The sequence below is a fragment of the Wyeomyia smithii genome, chromosome 2 (assembly GCF_029784165.1).
Source record: "Wyeomyia smithii strain HCP4-BCI-WySm-NY-G18 chromosome 2, ASM2978416v1, whole genome shotgun sequence".
Lineage (NCBI taxonomy): Eukaryota > Metazoa > Arthropoda > Insecta > Diptera > Culicidae > Wyeomyia > Wyeomyia smithii.
Genome location: NC_073695.1, coordinates 16,160,273 through 16,177,961, shown reverse-complemented (window position 1 = coordinate 16,177,961; position 17,689 = coordinate 16,160,273). Strand labels below are relative to the sequence as shown.

The following is a 17,689-nucleotide window of genomic DNA, read 5'->3' as shown; positions in this document are numbered from 1 at the left end:
GTAGACCTAAATTTAATAATGATAAAAAACAGCCCTAAATGGTCATCCCACATCAACTCCAGCTGGCATTAACTAAGGTCGCTTTTTACGCGGTTTTTTTTACGCGGGTTTTTTTTCACGCGGCTTTTTACGCGGATTCCGGAATTTACGCGGTTTTTTACGCGGATTCCGGAATTAACGCGGTTTTTTTTACGCGGATTCCGGAATTTACGCGGTTTTTTTTTGCCCGGATTTCGGTTTCCCTTCATTTGAAATGCAGAATTAACGCTGGTTTTTTTTACGCGGATTCCGGAATTTACGCAGTTTTTTTTACGCGGATTCCGGAATTTACGCATTTTTTTTTACGCGGCACGTATCCCCCGCGTAAAAAGCGACTATAGTGTATTTATTTTGTGATGGTAACGAATACCATCGAATGTGGATATTTCTGGAATTGGAATGATGCCCAGAGCCCGGAGATCAATTGCAGACGAAATCCCAGATGGTGACCTCCAGTTTTTGAAAAACAGCCAAAATTGACCAAATCTAAATGATGTCTATATACCTGAAAACGACCCTAGCGGCCATTTTGAATATCGAAATGGCGGTTTCTGGAATAGATTTGAAAATAACCGAATAGCAGCCAAGATGGGTATTTCCGAAATAAGAGTTGTAATTATACCAATAAAATTATCAAATATTCATAAAAATCCTCAGCTTTGAAACATATCTCCGAAACAAACCGGATTTCCGAGAATGAAAAAATTCTTTCGGAGCCCCGCTGATTTCAAAGTAGATAGAAGACATGCTGAATCTTTAAGTACTAGAGTTATAAAAATTGGATGAAAATTGTCAAAGTTGGGATGTTTTTTGTCGAGTACATAACGGTTAATTTTGAATCTATTCCGGACATCGCCGGGAACGTTCAGCTAGTAAATGATATTGATAAAATTGATTTTATTTAATGAATCGCTTTTGATTATACAGCGAGTGTATTAGAAATAATTGATTGTTCTGAAGGTTTAAAAAATTTACATTGATTGGCACTTTATTTTATTTTAGGATAATTAAGAAGTGTGTATTAATATCAAAAGGCTGCAGGTGTTTGAATTCATGAATGAGGAGACTCAATATGATTTGATTTTTTATTCTTCAGTTCATCAGGGTGTACAATTTTCATTGAAACGGCACAGAAATTTGATAGTTATATTCAAATTCTAAATAAGCTACAATAATTTTGGCAATTTCAAACTGATTCGTTCTGTCTGCGAAAGCTACAGCGAGTCACTGGGCCAGCGGGTTTCGGGTGCATAACAGCATAGTTCCAGTTTATATTTCATAAAAAAATCCTGTTTGTTTCAATAGTGTAGGTCATCCGCATATCCAGGTGGGCCAGTGTCGTGTTGCCGCCATGCGAATGAAAAATATCGTTGCCAACGATATTTTGTGCTTCCCGGAGAGTGCATCGCAGCGACTTGCGAAGATGTGACTATGTTGTAGTGAAATATTTTCCCTTTATCTCACCAATGTACATAGACCACTCTGACTTCATATATATATTCACTGGAATCCTCAAATCGTTTCGAAACAGAGTAGTCTATTTACACAAACCTGGTAAATGACAATGAAAATGATGGTAACTCGTATAAAATGGCTAGTGTCACATGGCTAGTGATACATATAGTATGTCACATATACATATAAGATGTCACGTGTAACATTACATGTAACACAACATGTTACATGTTACATAATAATTTACATGTTACATTTCTCGTATTACATTACGTGTAACATGTTACATTTTATGTGTGTCATGTACAGAACAAGTGACATGTTACTTATCACATGTAATATGCTACGTGTTACGTGTTACATGTTAGTATTACACCGGTTTATGTACATAGACCACTCTGTTCCGAAACAGAATGGCCATTCTGTTTCGGACGAAATTTTAACACGATATAAATCAGCTTTAAAGTTCGATTTTTCGTTTTTTTTTTTAATCACCCAACTTCAGCTTCTTGAGTAGATGTGGTTCATGCAAAAAACTCATTTTCGAAAAAACTGGTCTTTAGACCACTCTGTTCCGCAACGGCTCATATAAACAATCCATAGGTGAACAAGAGTGAAAAAAATAGAGTGGCGCAGAGTCTAAAGCAGGAAAAACCACCAAACGAACCGTCAAACGCTGAACCAAACGAGCGAAGCAAATAAACTTTACTACTACGCTAGACTTATTGGAAAGGGTATTGTGATCTTTAAAAAATATAACAATATATCGAGTTTTTTTATAATTTTTATTCATTTTGATTATTATATCATTTAAAAACGGGGACAATAGATTGAATTTGATTTTATTCTGTTTTCTCATTTAATTGAAATAGTCCCAACAGCAGCAGTAGCCCAGCAGCAGTCTCTGGATTAAGATTTACTCTGGTCAAAATAACAAAAAAAAAAAATACACACACACACATAAAGTAAGACCAACCTCCACCATGCTCTCGTGCTGGTTTGTTTCACTTAAGTACGGCATTGGAAGCTTGAAGTGCACCCGGTATAGATTCCAGCTTTCCGTTTGCTGCTGCCACGAACAGATCCCGCTAGTAATTAACTTGAAGCTAATCAAAATGACAAAAAAGAACATTTTTCACATCAATTACAATTATTTTCTAATTTACTTACACTGAAAAGTCGGGTGTTTCCGATACCTCATAAAATAGTCTGCCGTAAGACAGCAAAATTCCATCCATAGCTTTCCAATCCGAATCCGATTGTGATTCTTTGGAAACCGTAGCGTATCGCCAGAGTGTTTATCTCCAAACAAAGCGCATTGTGAAGAAGTGAATATCCCACTTTATCGTAAGTTGAAGGAAACACTGACACAACTCCAAATTTTAAATATTTGATGACGTAAACTTTCATCTCACAAAAAATCAAGCATAACTGTGTCTCCGTTTTGTTCTACTAACCAGTACAGAAGCTCATGGGACCACAAACTTTTTTTTATTTCTCGTGAAACAAACAGTTTACAGTTAGACCAGTCGACGATATATAGCTTCAACCAAAGTACTTGTGTAACCATCAGAGTTATTCAGAAACTAATTTTGGTACTACAAACACAAAATTCTAATGCAGCAAACTGCATCAAGTCAAGCACGCATTCATGTGTCAATTACAATCCTCCCAATTTACCCTTTAAATTATTTTATTACCTCGGCCACTCATCAATTCAAGTTCTTCCAGTACCGCTTGATTCGAAAACATATTCATCTGGTATGCCAGTTCGATTCCAGGACTATGTTCTAGGACATTTGTTTATCGAAATACATAAACAAGGGTTTTTAATTTGATGTTCTTAAGAGGTTTTTTCCTGTATGGACCTCCTCACTGCGACCAGAATCGTTGAACTATTGTGAGATATGCCCGGGTGACTGCTGTATTCCGCACTTCTATTATAAGCAATACCGCTTTTGAAAAGTGGCATGGTTATTATTATGTTATCCTTGCTTGTGAGTAATGTGACTTTACCCTTCCTATTACACGCTATATGCTCTACTATACCGAGCCTCGTTCCTCCTGCCAAATCCCCTCACCAGTTTTGTTAATAAGAAGGTATTATAGAATTCAGCGGTAAGCGAGGGTAAGTGTTGGGGGAGCCTGAGAATAAACCCATAGTTAAAATCCTTTTCGATATCGAATGGTCTGATTCTACTAAGACTCGAACTCATGACCATCTGGTTGAAAAAGCAGTCGTCTTAGAAGGTTATAAACTTGTGCTCGCGATAAAAAATAATTTTTATCATTTTTGGTGTAGACAAACATAAAAAGTTTCATTATTCAAGAATAAAAACCGGTTTTTGCAGTAGAAAAAAAGCTTTAAATTAAAACTTTTTCGTTCTCGAGTACGCTATTATTGTTATAAACGAGCCTGTCTAAAATTCAGGCTGAACGAGTTGATGGTTCTTCAGAACCAGTGCTTAACACAGCCACATATTTTTGAGATAATATCGTTCGTGGCGTGTAGCGCGCAGCAGATTACGCGCTTGCAATCACTGTCAAATCGGTTCTACTGCTTAGACGTTTATGTTTTTTTTTTTTTTTTTTGAGAAAAGATGCTCTAGAAATAATTTCATTGCTTTATCTGGAGGTACATATCCTTTCATAAAACGCAAAAAAAAATTTCGATGTTTTCAACTAACATAAGTTTACACAATATTAAATACAGATAAATTTAGTATTGTAAAAGGCCATATGGTGAGCGCATACTTTACTTTCACTGATAAGTGGCTTGATCTATTTTGAAAACACCGAAAGCGATAATTTATATAATTGTTTCAGGTTGCTAAAGTGGACGTTACTTTAATCTACTCCAACATTGAGCAATGTCGAATAGGTATTATGTAACATAAAGTACAAAGAGCAAAAAGTTGTGGAGCATTGTTTTCAGACACTCTAACTGGCCCTTCGATAGATTTCAATTTCAACTTTCAATTCAACGAATTGACACTGTCGTACCAAGAGCCTGAAAATGGTCTCCTTCAGAACTCGCACATGCTAATTATGTCGAAAACATAATTGATAACGATTTTCTCAAGTTTAGAATTTGTTATCTGCAAAGTATTGGAAAAATATTATTGATAAACATATCATCACATGGCGAATCCCCGATTTTCACATTCGGTTCGGCACGATTTTACAACTAATAATGATAGAGTTCAGTTTTCTTCACAACTCTGTTAGTTTAAGCATTATTAACATTCGCGGTTTTCTTCGTCTGGTGTTCTATAACATTCCAGTAGTGGGCACCATTCCGCTAATTCGCTAATTAGCGATGCTAATATTCAGTTAGCGGTTTAGCGATTTCGCTAATGTTTGAGCTGGTTAGCGAAACTGTTAGCGTCGCTAAAATTTTGGCATCGAAACGCTAATCGCTTATTCGCTAAATTTTGAAGAGAAGCGACAGTATAAATATTTAGAAAAACTGTGAATTGCTGATGGCGTACGTAAATTGTTTCGAAAGATGAACATACCTTACTGCGAAAGTTACTGTTGTCAGTCTTTTTACTCTAGAATGGAGTTCCAAATATCGTACAAACCACAGGTCGAGGTTGAATTTTCGGCACACCAAATAAGAAATTACAAAGCGCTTGAAAATATTACAACTTTGGTTCTACTTTTTCGATTCAGATAATAATTGAATTTCTATGAAAACATTCCTGAAGTATCTATTTTTTAAGCAAGCTGAATAACTTTTGATACACCTTTTTTAAAAAATCAAGTATGAACACTGTTTTGTGAACCTCCTATTGTAAATAGCTCCAAAAAGTAATTGTTTTCGTTTGTTTTACCACAAAAGATCAAAGTGGTCCAAATCTTACAAAACACGAGCAATAAATATAGCGATGTGACTGTTCACATATTAATAAGTTAGCGATTAGCGATTGGCGAAAGTTACGCTAATGTGGGCTTAGCGTTTAGCGATTATCGAGCTAAATTTTCCGGTTAGCGGCTTAGTGATTAGCGTCGCTAAATTTTCTGTTAGCGGTACCCACCACTGCAGCATTCTAATGCAATTCCTCACCGATATTCTAGTTTTTTTCCGTTTTGTGTTCATCATTTTTACTAGATTTTGTTAACTCTGGAAAGATAATCATATTTCAATGTGCGTAAAAGGATAATCATTAGGGTGGGGAATCGTTATATGGAAAAAACGAAACTTGATAGCAGAAAGCCAGAACCAAGCTTTTTTTGTTCTATTTGGAGCCCCAAACAATCCTAAATTTATCGGAAGTCGATTGGTTTAGTCTACGCTTGGCGCATTGCATTTCAAATTTAAATGGAGATTTGTATGAAAAAACCAACGTTCTTGCATTTTCCTTCCTAAAGATCTCAAAGTGGCTCAAACCATAGGTTTCATGACTTCAACTGGTAGGTTTTTTGATGCCTAACAACTTGGCCGAAGACATCAAAGAGCTAGGGTGTCCCAAAAAATACTGGAGCTGTATAAAGTTGAGTATGTCGAAATTTATGTTGCAAATCATTTTTTCTGCCAACACTGCCAGTGTACCGGCGTTAGTCAGATTTCTATCAGAAGTCACCTCTGAACCACATTGTAGATTTTACCTACGCCTAGAATATTGACCTGAATTTGTTTGTTTCATCCAGCTGAGCATGAGCATGAGCATGAGCATGATTGACCGCCCGCGGTTGCTACTCCGTTATTGCCAGATCAGCTGTAATTACACAGAGAACCAACAGATGAAGCTCGGGACCAACATGCATCCTCAATGTGTAAAAACTGGAGATCTTATTCTTTATGTAAGGCAATACCAGCGCCGGCCGCATCCGAATGCAGGTCAAAGAAGGAGTTTATATGGGAATATGTTGACGTGATACTCGCTTTATTGGAAGCCGAGAACACCTCTGCACTTCACGAGAAATCACTGGGATTTTGGAGAAAGGGCAGGGTATACAGCAGGGTTCGTTTTGGTAAACGATTCACTAATTTCGAGTGTCAAGTTTTTTAGACTAAATGTCGCGCCTACAAGTTCATTACATCCGCCACGAAATTCATAATGTGTTCCGAACTTTTTCAGTTTGATGAAGCAACACCGCAATAATAGGCATACGCAAAGATACTGGACTTAATCGGACATCTCCTCGTAAGGTGATCCTCTCTACACCGAAAACTATTGCACGTTGTTGATTTATCTGTAGATAATACGACCTCATGGGATGTATCGACGCGGAATTCTTAGGGGTTTGGTCAACCGGACATTTAGTTTTCTACCTTACAGATCAAGTAGCGACGTCTCTCGTATAGACTTCGTCTGTCCTAAAAGAAAAAACGCTACGATACCGCGAAAAACACACCTGAAGTCACGAATATTCGGTAAAAAAAAACAAGTGAAACTGTCGTTAATAGCCAGAGTTAAGATGAAGAAAGTATAAATGAGCGGGACAAAGTTTGCCGGATAGCTAGCCTCTAGCAAGTTATATATGATTTCAACACGACGTACCGATATGGAAGCTATCAATCTCGTAAATACTATTCGCGCCGTACACACGGGTAACAACGAAACGTTATTTTCACGTAGACTGATGGATGGAAAATCCGAGTTTTTCGTGCAGGCAATAGGGTAGTCTGTCAATAGTCTGTTTAACCGTTAATCACAATCAATATTATCATTCATACTACGGCAACCGGCGTAAGGACAAATAAGTAGTAACAACGCGATTATCGTTTTCGTAGACGCACGAGGGAATATTCCTATTAAATTTTAAATTTGGCAACATCCATGCATCCAAAGCTCGAAAAATAAAAAAAAAACCATGTAAGCATAAGTAACAATACTACATTCCTAATAAATTTGCAAAATGCCAATGTTGTCAAAATTGGTTTCATGGTTTCGAACCCGTGTCATCTTTAAAAATTTTACCTTAATTTGCGTGGAAGCTAGAAAAAAATATTCAAAAGCTGAAGAAATCCAAAATAGAAGTAAGAGAACATATCTTACAAAATAAAACCGTCGCATTGTTTTTTTTTTTTGAATTTTTAAGTATTCCAAAATCCAAATACACTTTCTTACGCGGTGCAAGTAAAATTCAGATGCAGCTCGCAACTAGAAACGAACAACTCTAGTGGAAAAGTATTACACCGAATTCTACATTAAATGACGCACGAACCCACCGCCATAGGAATCGTGTGGCATAACCGGCATTACACCTAAAACGATAAATCTGTGCGCGCGAAAAGTCGAATCATGCGAACAGCAAAAAGAAAACAGTATCACATTCTAACGAGAACGGATACAATCTAATTGTCTTTCATCTTTCTTATACAACAGCAGTTCACATAATCTGCTCAAAGACACCTGTACCAAATTCTTATGACAAAATATGAAAATTGTTCACCATTGCAGACCGTTTCGCTATCAGAATAAATCAAATCAACTCCTGCCAACACTCATACTTTGATGCCACGTTTCCACTCGTTCATCAAGTGTGAAAGAGAGGAAAACAATTTAGTCTAGAATATAGCAGTGGGGCAGTTAACCGTTTCCAATTGGAAAACGGTAGTACTTGTTTTTTTTTCTACTTCGTGAATTTGTTTGTTTCATCCAGCTGAGTGTATAAACTCGTTACGACAGGTTATTTCTGATGGGAATCCTACTGGCGCCGGTAAATTGGTAATGTTGGCAGAAAACAAGATTTCCTGCATTTAAATCGACATACTCAACTTTGAACAGCTATTGCTCTTCTTAGGGTCATTCTAACTCTTCAGTGCCTTCTGCAAAGTTGTTAGGCATCTAAAATACTATACTTTTACATAATGTAGTGCATTATTAGATCATTATTGAGCTCTCTAGGAAGGTAAATGCAAAAAAGTAGGTTTTCCCAAATAAATTTTCATACAAATTTGAAATGCAATGCGCCAAGCGGAGACAAAACCAATCGACTTCCGGTAAGTTGGTGGTTGTTTGGGGCCCAAAAGAAACCAAAAAAACTTGGTTCTGGAAAATCGTTCACTTTTCCCCACCCTAATAATCATACGTCAAATTGACTCCCGACTTTTAAATAACTGAAAATGCAATTTAACTTCAAAATATATTTTTCAATGCACAATGGTCCAGAAACCAAATTTAGGGGGAAATTTGAGTCTAGAGCTCTATAGCAATATTTTAAGGAAAAAACTTTCTTTTACAAAGTTGTAAAATACGAAAAAACGCTCATTGAAAAATTATCAAAAATTAGGGTGACCCAAATTTTCGATAGAATCAAGTATTTAACTGTTTTGTCTTCGTAAATAGAAGAAAAAGTTGTTCTATAATGTAATAGCTCCGTTAATTTGAAGTAACTTTAAAAAAAATGTTTTTCTCTATCTTTAAAAACAACCGACCATAAAAAACGACCTTAATTCAATGCTTTCATTTCCAGAAAATTCATAACTCATGAACCAGTTGATCGGTTTTCGATTTTTCCTACATCAAAAACATCTACAAAAAAAAAAGAAAAAAATTTCTAGAGCCTTTAAATCAGGACTTTTTGTAAGATATCAGAAAACTAAAATTTTCATGTCCCCAACCTTGGCAATCTACCCTAAAAATTTTAAAACGTAACGATTTTCATTCATGTTTTCAAATAAATCAATCGAGTGATATGTATTTTAACGCGAAATGGATGATAAAACATGTGCATTTTTGACTTGAATGAAACTTCGCATTTGCTTGCGACTAGAAGACACATGACTTTTTCGTAGATATTCAGATCGTTTTAACATAAGCAATATAATTTGAAAAGCGTTTTGGTTCCAATTAGGGACAGTGGTAAATCGCGATTTCGCGGAAGCCGCGAATTACGCGAACTTCGGCATCAGCCGCGAAAATTACAAAAACCCGCGAAATGCCGTGAAAGTAATGAAAAATAGCAACATTCTATGTCATTCATGAAACATTTCGATTTAAAACCTGCGGAATTCATCAAAACGAGCAACATGGACAAAGCTGAAGAAGACTTGGCACCTCGATGGCAACGCGACGTCTTTTCCTCGCAGTACTATTGCTCTCTTGCAACCCGATTTTTTTAGCCTGGGTTGAATTTTCGAAAGGTTCGGTTACTAGATACTCTTCGAGCAGAGACTTTGGCAGTCATGAAATCGAACTTGCAAGATGAACTAAGTACATGCAGCCATATGCAAGGGGAACTAAGTACAGCAGATTGGTACTACAATTTTCAGCGTTTCACTTGGTAGATACGGAACGCAGCGTGAGCCAGTATAACTTGAATAGTACGAGCCCATCGACACCAAAATTTGGCTGAAGACAATTTGACACAGTATGTACTTGTCAATGCAAAGAAATCATGAATCGTCAGGTTAAATATATTAAAAAATAAACCGGTTAATTAAATATAATATTTAACTAAACCAGTTGTTTCTTGTTTTCTGAAGAAGAAGGTTGCCGCGAAATTACCGCGAATTTTGAATACTTTCTATTTTGCCACCCGCGAATTTCCAATTGTTTTGCCGCGAATTACCACTCTCTCTAGTTCTAATGCATGTAATAATAAAAAACTTGTATTTAAGAAACTTATAAGAATGTTGCCTATCAAAGCAAATCAATTCCTAGATTTGAAAAAAAATACAATATTGTAACAAAAAAAATTTTTTTAATTTTTTTTTCATTTCAAATTATAACTATGTAAAATTAAAGGCATTTAAAGACTTGTAAGATTGAGCACAAATTGTTTTTTAATATTTTTGGCAGAACAATTTTTTTACATATTTTCAAATTTTCAAGACGATTTCGTAAGTACGTGTTGTACGCTGGTTTAAAAATTAACTCATATTTATCGAGTTCCTGTCAAACGGTCATGATTTGCTTTTTACGTAGTTTTTTGTTGTGATTTTTCACGCATCTTTTGAACGCGAATTTCGGTACTTCCACAGTTGATTATGTGCATACCTAAGAAAAGTCGCGTTTTACTTTGATTGCTTTGAATAATATTTTTTCAAATTGTGTCAGTTGATTTTATTTTACGGACCATGAGAAAATATTCTCATACGTTCCATTGGCCCCAGCTCGAAAATTTCGTAAGTCCATGATCTAAGTTTTTCGAGAAAAAATTTTTTTTTTTGAGATAAAAGATCTCAGCATTTCACATATTTTGCATGATAAAATAATTTTGATAATTTTATGTGCATTTTTTCATTGGTCACTCTGAGGCTCTTTTTCCCAAAGTCTGCTTGAGATCGAATTTCGCATGACGACTTATATTGAGAAGAAAAAACTTCTACGCCCCAAATCTTATCCCATACATCGGCACCCTGATACAAAGCATGGCGAGCTTAAGAGTAGGTTGACAGAAAGAAGCAAGCTAGCGCGAGAAGGCGAAGATTGTCAACGATTTGGAGATAAAAATAGAAGGCTAGAATTGTACAACAGATCACTATGTACCTGCTACTATTGTCGACGAACAACTATAAACGATGAAGCAGAAATGTTTTTATAGTTTTGTAACACTATTTTTTGCAAGGTATAAATAAACATGTAAAAATTGATTTTGTTTATTATATGTTTTAATAATTAAACACCGGGAAATTTTATTGAATATTATCGGAAAATCGGGAAATCCCGGGAAATAGACAATTTATTTAGAGTGGCCATCCTGCTTTTTGTTCAAAAAACAGTAAATTATGTTTTTATTTGGACCTTTTTTTTGTTTTTTTCTTTAAATTAATAATATTAATAATTACTTAAATAAATTGAATTAATTGTGGGTGAATAGACAAAATATGCAATATTTATTTCAAAAACTAAGCGCTAAAAAGCGAGTTAAAAATACATCTTATAACGGTAATTCACGGCAGTCTACAATTTTAGGAACTTTCTAGAATGTCGACAATTAAAAAAACACATCAAGCTGACACTGGCATGATAGTATCTATAGCCAATTTTTAACATTATTTAAACTTAGCATGACCTGTTGACAATTGCTGGTTTTCACATATGCAATTGTGGTAAACTAATATTTGAAATCATGAAACATTCGCTACTTGTTAGATCATTTCAGCAGTAAAAACAAAAAAAAAACTTCAGCAGTAAAAACAAAAACAAAAACTTCAACAAATGAAGTTTACAGTAAAACTTGTTTTTCATTGTTTTGGATGGCACTTACCTGGCGAGTGCAATCGCACTATATGTTGATATAAAAGAATAATCTCGAAAAGAAGTAATCCATTCTCGAATATCGAATATCTAGGAACCACCTCTTCCTTAAAACCACCAAAGAACACACTTGCTGGTTGCGAACCAGCATTCCTTTGTAATCTAGCTCGGATCAAATCCGTTTAAAATTTACTAGATCTTCCACTTCACTTTTCAATAAACACCGCACTTCACCCCATGAGTTTTACATTTTTTTTCACCACAATATAAAAAGTTTTTCACACCGCTGCATTCCAGCAAACTTAGCACCAAAAAAAACCACACACTGTTTGCCAGCAGCCCGGAAAACACTTTCGATACTTTAGAAACCGCCGCGACGATCAAAACACGCGAAAAAAATTTCCAACGCGACACGAAATAATCGAACTTTTATTAACAACTCGATTCAAAATAAAAACTGCGCTACGTTTGCTATCGAAGAGAATAAAGAAAGTTCAACACACACACCAATACAATAAACCGTGCATCTGTTTGCGCGACGTTGCTATCGGTGAGAATAAGGTCTGCGCCAATGCGAGAAAGACAGAAAAAAAACCGAAAGAATATGCCCGGCGCCAAAAGAGAAAGACGAAAAAACAGAAAAAGAGCGTCCAGCGCACATACACCAATGCGGGAGATCGTGTATTTCGAGCGAATTTCGTTCAACCCGCATGAATTTTGAGAGAAGCGGGTCCGATGGTCCGAATCGCGTTCCATGAAATTCTGACTGGGGATGTTTTGTATCGTCTCTCGAGAAGAGAACTTGTGTGACAAACAAACTGCCGAAAAAATTCTCCGTGAACTTTATACCCTGTTAACTGTAGGCGAGTTTATTGTCGCTTGTTCATACGCTTTCTCGATTCTCTCATCGGTTTCGATCGGTAATTCATTATCGTCTACCGATCCGATCGAGCCGTGGAACGAAAATCTTTGGTTTGAATCACCTTGTGAGTGAGAGTGTCCCAATCAGTGTTGTCAGGTATCCAGATTTATCTGGATTATCCAGATTTTTGAACATGTATCCAGATAGGCAGATTTTATGTTCAATTATCCAGATTTTTCATAAATAATCCAGATTTTTCCAGATTTTACCATAACTCACATTTTTTTCAGTGTACAAAATAATGAAAAGCATTTATTTTTCACTGGGTCTTGTCCGCTGTCAACTGCCAAACACTGTTCTGCTATATCTTACTGGTTATTTAGCGATGGGGAAATCGAGCTATATCGTCATCGATAGCATCGACCCTTTCAAGTTTTTATCGACGTTTTTTCAACCGAGTCGACCTGGCGCTGGCAGAAGAGTGCGAGGCCGCTGAAAAGTTTTTTGTACCAAAGCAACGATATTATCGATAAGAAGAGATTATCGATATTAACGATAAATACCGACACTTTCTCATCCGATTTTCTGTCTCGTTTACGTGTCGTGCGAATAATTATTTTAAAATTAGGAACAAAATGCGTAAAAATACCAAATTAGCAAACAAAACCACAGGGAATATTGTCAAGTTAACAAACTTTTTCCATCGCGTTCCTGGATCGACGCAATCAAGAAGGGTTTTAAATGAAGGTAGGTATTCTAACCTTAAAATAAAACATTTTTATTGAAATATTTTATTATTCAGCAAATTCACGAGGCATTCGTGCTTCCGGTCATTCGACTGCTTCCGGTCACCCAACCACTGGAAGCAATTCAAGTGATGGTGAGTGTTTGGCATTTTTTAATTAAATTTTAACCTTAAATTTGTTAAGTTCTCGGAGACAGCAGGACGGTTTAAAAATATTTCGCGTTATAGATAATATCATTATTTATTTATTATTAAAATTGTTAACTAGGATTTTTAGCTGTTCCCAAGCTTTGTTGTAGTAAACAAGGATATTTTGTAGTTTTTCCAGGATATCAATTTTGAGACCGACAAACTTTGTAACTTTCTTTCGAGTTCTGTGCAATCGAGTTCAGTTTGTAGGGACCATCCATTAATGATGTAACGCGTTTAGGGGGGTGAGGGTGTTTCGATTATTGTGACATTTTGTGACATATGGGGGGGGGGGGGGTTGGGTAACTTGAGTGTGACATCACATTTCAACTAAAAAAATAAATAAATAAAAAAGTCACATACCTTCCAAACTACAGAGTTCAACTCAGAACTATTCATGATATTTGCATCATTCATTTTTCGATCCAGTTCTACGATCCCTTTTTTGCTTAAGATAAAATAAATGACAATTTTTTTCTCTCGTTAAAAACGCATAATGTTCGCTAATTCAGGTTTACCGTGCATGTTCGTTTATGAATGACAGCGCAATTTCATTAATGTTTAGTGTCTCTAAATCCAATCAATACAAAAATTGTGACAAAACGTAAATAAGAACGCTTGACTATTGTAACATGTGGAGAAGATTTGGATTGCGAAATGATTGAAGAAGAGGAACTTAATATTGATGGTCTTTCAAAAATCAGCAATGATGCTAAAGTTACTGTCTCGGCTTTCTATGTCGTCGATAAATAATAAAAAAATGACGTAATTAGGGGGGGGGGGGGGGCAAGGAAGTTGTGACAGCTTGTGACAACGGGGAGGGGGGGAGTAATTTTTTTCCAAATTTTGCGTTACATCATTAATGGATCGTCCCTGTACTTGAGGCTGTAAGAATCAAATTTACTACCGACTCTAAAACGAAAACGAATTTAAATTATAAATTATTGATCTACTTTATTACATTGAGAATTTGACAGACGTGTGTTTTTAAGTTGAAAAAGGAAAAGAACTGTAGAACATCTTGGACATTCGGTCGTTTTCAACTGCAATCGAAAGCAATTTTTGTTGATCTTCGAAAGCATTCCTTTTCGACTAAATTTAGTTTAGTATTGCTCGTTATAAACGATAAAAATCGTCCAGAGCTATTTCAAACCATTTTGAAGTAAACTTACTGGTGTTTTGTTGCCTTTAAAGGTATTTCTAGCCAGCTTTTATCACTCACAGTAATAGCCAATTATTCAAGAGTTTTTGCATAGTATTGAAACAATTCACGCATACATTTTGCAGGATCTTAAGCTATTTTCCTGTAGGTCGCGCAAAGCTCTACGATTCCACATCTCTTTTTCAATGCTAGAATACCTTGAGGTCTTTTCAACGCGAAGGATATGATAGTGATCAATTTAAAGGCCTCAATGCAATATATGAAATTTTCAGAAAATATTGAATTTTACCGGGTAAAAAAACCTTACCGTATAGCCATAGTCATATCTCCAAAGCTGTTATTAAAATGTTTCCTCAACGTGACAAAATCATAACTAAATGACTTCTAATAATAAATTGCCCCGCTTACGGTTTGAAAATAACCAAAACTTTTAGTTTAGATGTATATCAGATCAAGAAAAAAACATACAAATAAGGTAGAAAATTTTGCTTGATTCTATTTGACTCATGTTTTTTTTCATATCAGATAACAATAACGAGATAGGAACTAAGTTACAGATTGACGCTCTCAGTCAATCCACCGCTCTTTGCCAGGCAACCACTTTCAGTCATTGAACGGCGGAAAGCGTTCCGAACGATGGTGAGCTTTTTTTGTTTAAATTTGAACAAAAAATAACCTTCTTATTTATTCATTTTAGATCGGAACGGCGAGATAACTGTGATGCAGTTAACCACTTCCGGTCAATCATCCGCTTCCGGCCAGCCCACCACTTCTTCCAGTAAGGAAAGCGTTTCGAGCGATGGTAAGTTTTTGTTTTTTAAATTTAACATGAAATAGCTTTCTTTTTATTTATTCCAGATCTGAACGACGAGGTAACTGTGATGCAGTCAACCACTTCTGGTCAATCATCCGCTTCTGGTCAGTCCACCACTTCTGGCAACTCCAGTAAGGAAAGCGTTACGAGCGATGGTAAGTTTTTTTTTATTTTACCATAAAATAATTTTTAATTTTATTTATTTTAGATCGAAACGACAAGATAACTGTGATGCAGTCAACCACTTCCGATCAATCAACCGCTTCCGGCCACTCCAGTAAGGGAAGCGTTTTAAGCGATGGTAAGTTTTTGACATTAAAAATCTGTTTTTATTTGAACCTGTTTGAGAAATTTACCAATCAGAAAAAAGTAATAGTAAACAATTGTTTTGAAATATTATTGAAATCGATTAAAAACGCTATGCATCAAAAATTGCATCGCTCTTCATTAGATGTTGTTAGCAAATCGTTCAGAGAAAGTTAGGGAAATGTTTGGAATTGAAACATAATTTTTGTTGCACAAAAAGGCAAAGTTTTTCTTTATATGTTACGTTATTACATATACACAGATTTTGCAGCCTACGGTTAGCGTTCGGATTGCAGGCGATACGAGACGAGATTCGATTATACGAACCAATTTCAATCGGTAGCCCACGAAATAATTCATTATTTTAAGGATTGAACTATTTCTATAACATATTTTCTAGAAAAAAAAATGAAATAAGCCTAAAAATATTTGGTATGAAAAGTCGATTTAAAACTCAGGTTTTTTTATATAAATTTAGAGATTTTTTTTTTTTTAAAGGAACCGATTTTCAATGTTTTTTTTTCTTCTCATGATTTTTTGAAAAGTATACAAGAAATCTGAATGTAAGTTGTGGAAAAAAAAACCGTGCGGAAATTATCAATTCAGGTATACAAATTTATTTCAGTTAGATCTCCAATCATCACAAATGCACTGTTTATATCGAAAATTTTTCGAAATTTTGCATTGAAATAAAAACTTCAATTCAATCTAATTTCTGTGATACCGTTTGGGACCCTAATTCCACGCGGTTCATTATCCTGTGCATCTTGTATCAAAATGTGAAAAAATACCAATTATAAGAAAAAATTTTAAAAAGTATGTTGAAGATAATTTTTTGTATACAGAAAAACACCTCAAAACACTTTTTTGAAATTTATATATATTTTTTTTATATTTTGATTCGAAGCGCACGGGAGCCACACAGAATTAGGGTGTTTTACGGTAATTGTTTACAAAACCACTGAAAGTTATATGACATAAATTATTAACCCGGATTCGTTCGGAACGTTTTAAACTTATTTGAATCTACATGTTGATCAGTTGAAGATCCAAGCTGGACTGTCATTTAGTTTTACTTTGAGATGGTCAACCGCAATGGCCATTACCGCGCATTCTGCCAAATCGACAGCCTCAGTGTTGTCGGTTCCATCGATGAGCGGCGCGATCAAAATGCTACTGAAGTGTTTTTTTTTTCTTGTTCACACAACATTTATTTGACACGGCACAATACAAATTTATGTTCTACGGAGCCAATTAAATACTGAGGTGGTTGTTATTTATAATCGGTTTTATCTGGATTCTCAACTCATACTACTGATTCTAAGTAAAAAAAATATCTAGAAAATACATAAATCTTCTGGAAAAACCTGAAAAAATCAGGGAATTTTTTTTCTGAAATTTACTTCACATCCTGTTAAAATAAACAAAAAACACTAGTTAAGTTCTTGAAGGAAAAATGAAAAAAGGTGATTTTTGACAGCATCAGTCTATTTGTGAATTCAATTAGAATAAGGAAAAGCAAAAAACATTGCGTTTCATTGGAATGAAAATTAATTTTAGAATTTCGTTCTAATTTTAGATGCTGACGTTTTAGGTAAACAAAAAAAGAAAAACAAAGCATTATCAAAATACAAAATAGACTGGGAATGCAAAATGCCATGGCTAGAGGCAAATAAAACTGATGTATATGCTGGATTTTGCAAAGTCTGCCGAACAGACGTGAAATGCATTGCTGGCATAAAGGACATGCAAAGGCATGGAGCCACCCAGAAGCATAAAACTAACGCGAAAAACCTAGTGGATGTGGGAAACCAAAAAACTGCCATGGAGAAATATGTGAGTACGAAGATCAACGATAGCGTTAGGAATGCAGAGCTATTTTTGGTTACCTGGGCGGTTGGTCAGAACAAGTCAGCCTTTGAAATTTAGGCGATAGCTGCTGCTCTTCGACTCATATGCCCTG

At 35.5% G+C, this 17,689-nt stretch overlaps 2 protein-coding genes across 3 annotated transcripts in view; one reads left to right on the top strand and one right to left on the bottom strand.

The window, feature by feature from the left end:
* LOC129724542 (retinol dehydrogenase 12-like) overlaps positions 1-17,689 on the bottom strand; it is a 59,748-nt gene that overhangs the window by 28,070 nt on the left and 13,989 nt on the right. The gene's annotated exons all lie outside the window — the stretch shown is intronic.
* LOC129724544 (uncharacterized) lies at positions 13,101-17,669 on the top strand. The gene is made up of 6 exons (XM_055679531.1): positions 13,101-13,257; positions 13,313-13,390; positions 15,304-15,408; positions 15,465-15,575; positions 15,629-15,721; positions 17,306-17,669. The coding sequence occupies exons 1-6, from the start codon at positions 13,146-13,148 to the stop codon at positions 17,653-17,655; spliced, it is 849 nt and encodes a 282-aa protein (XP_055535506.1). The 5' UTR covers positions 13,101-13,145; the 3' UTR covers positions 17,656-17,669.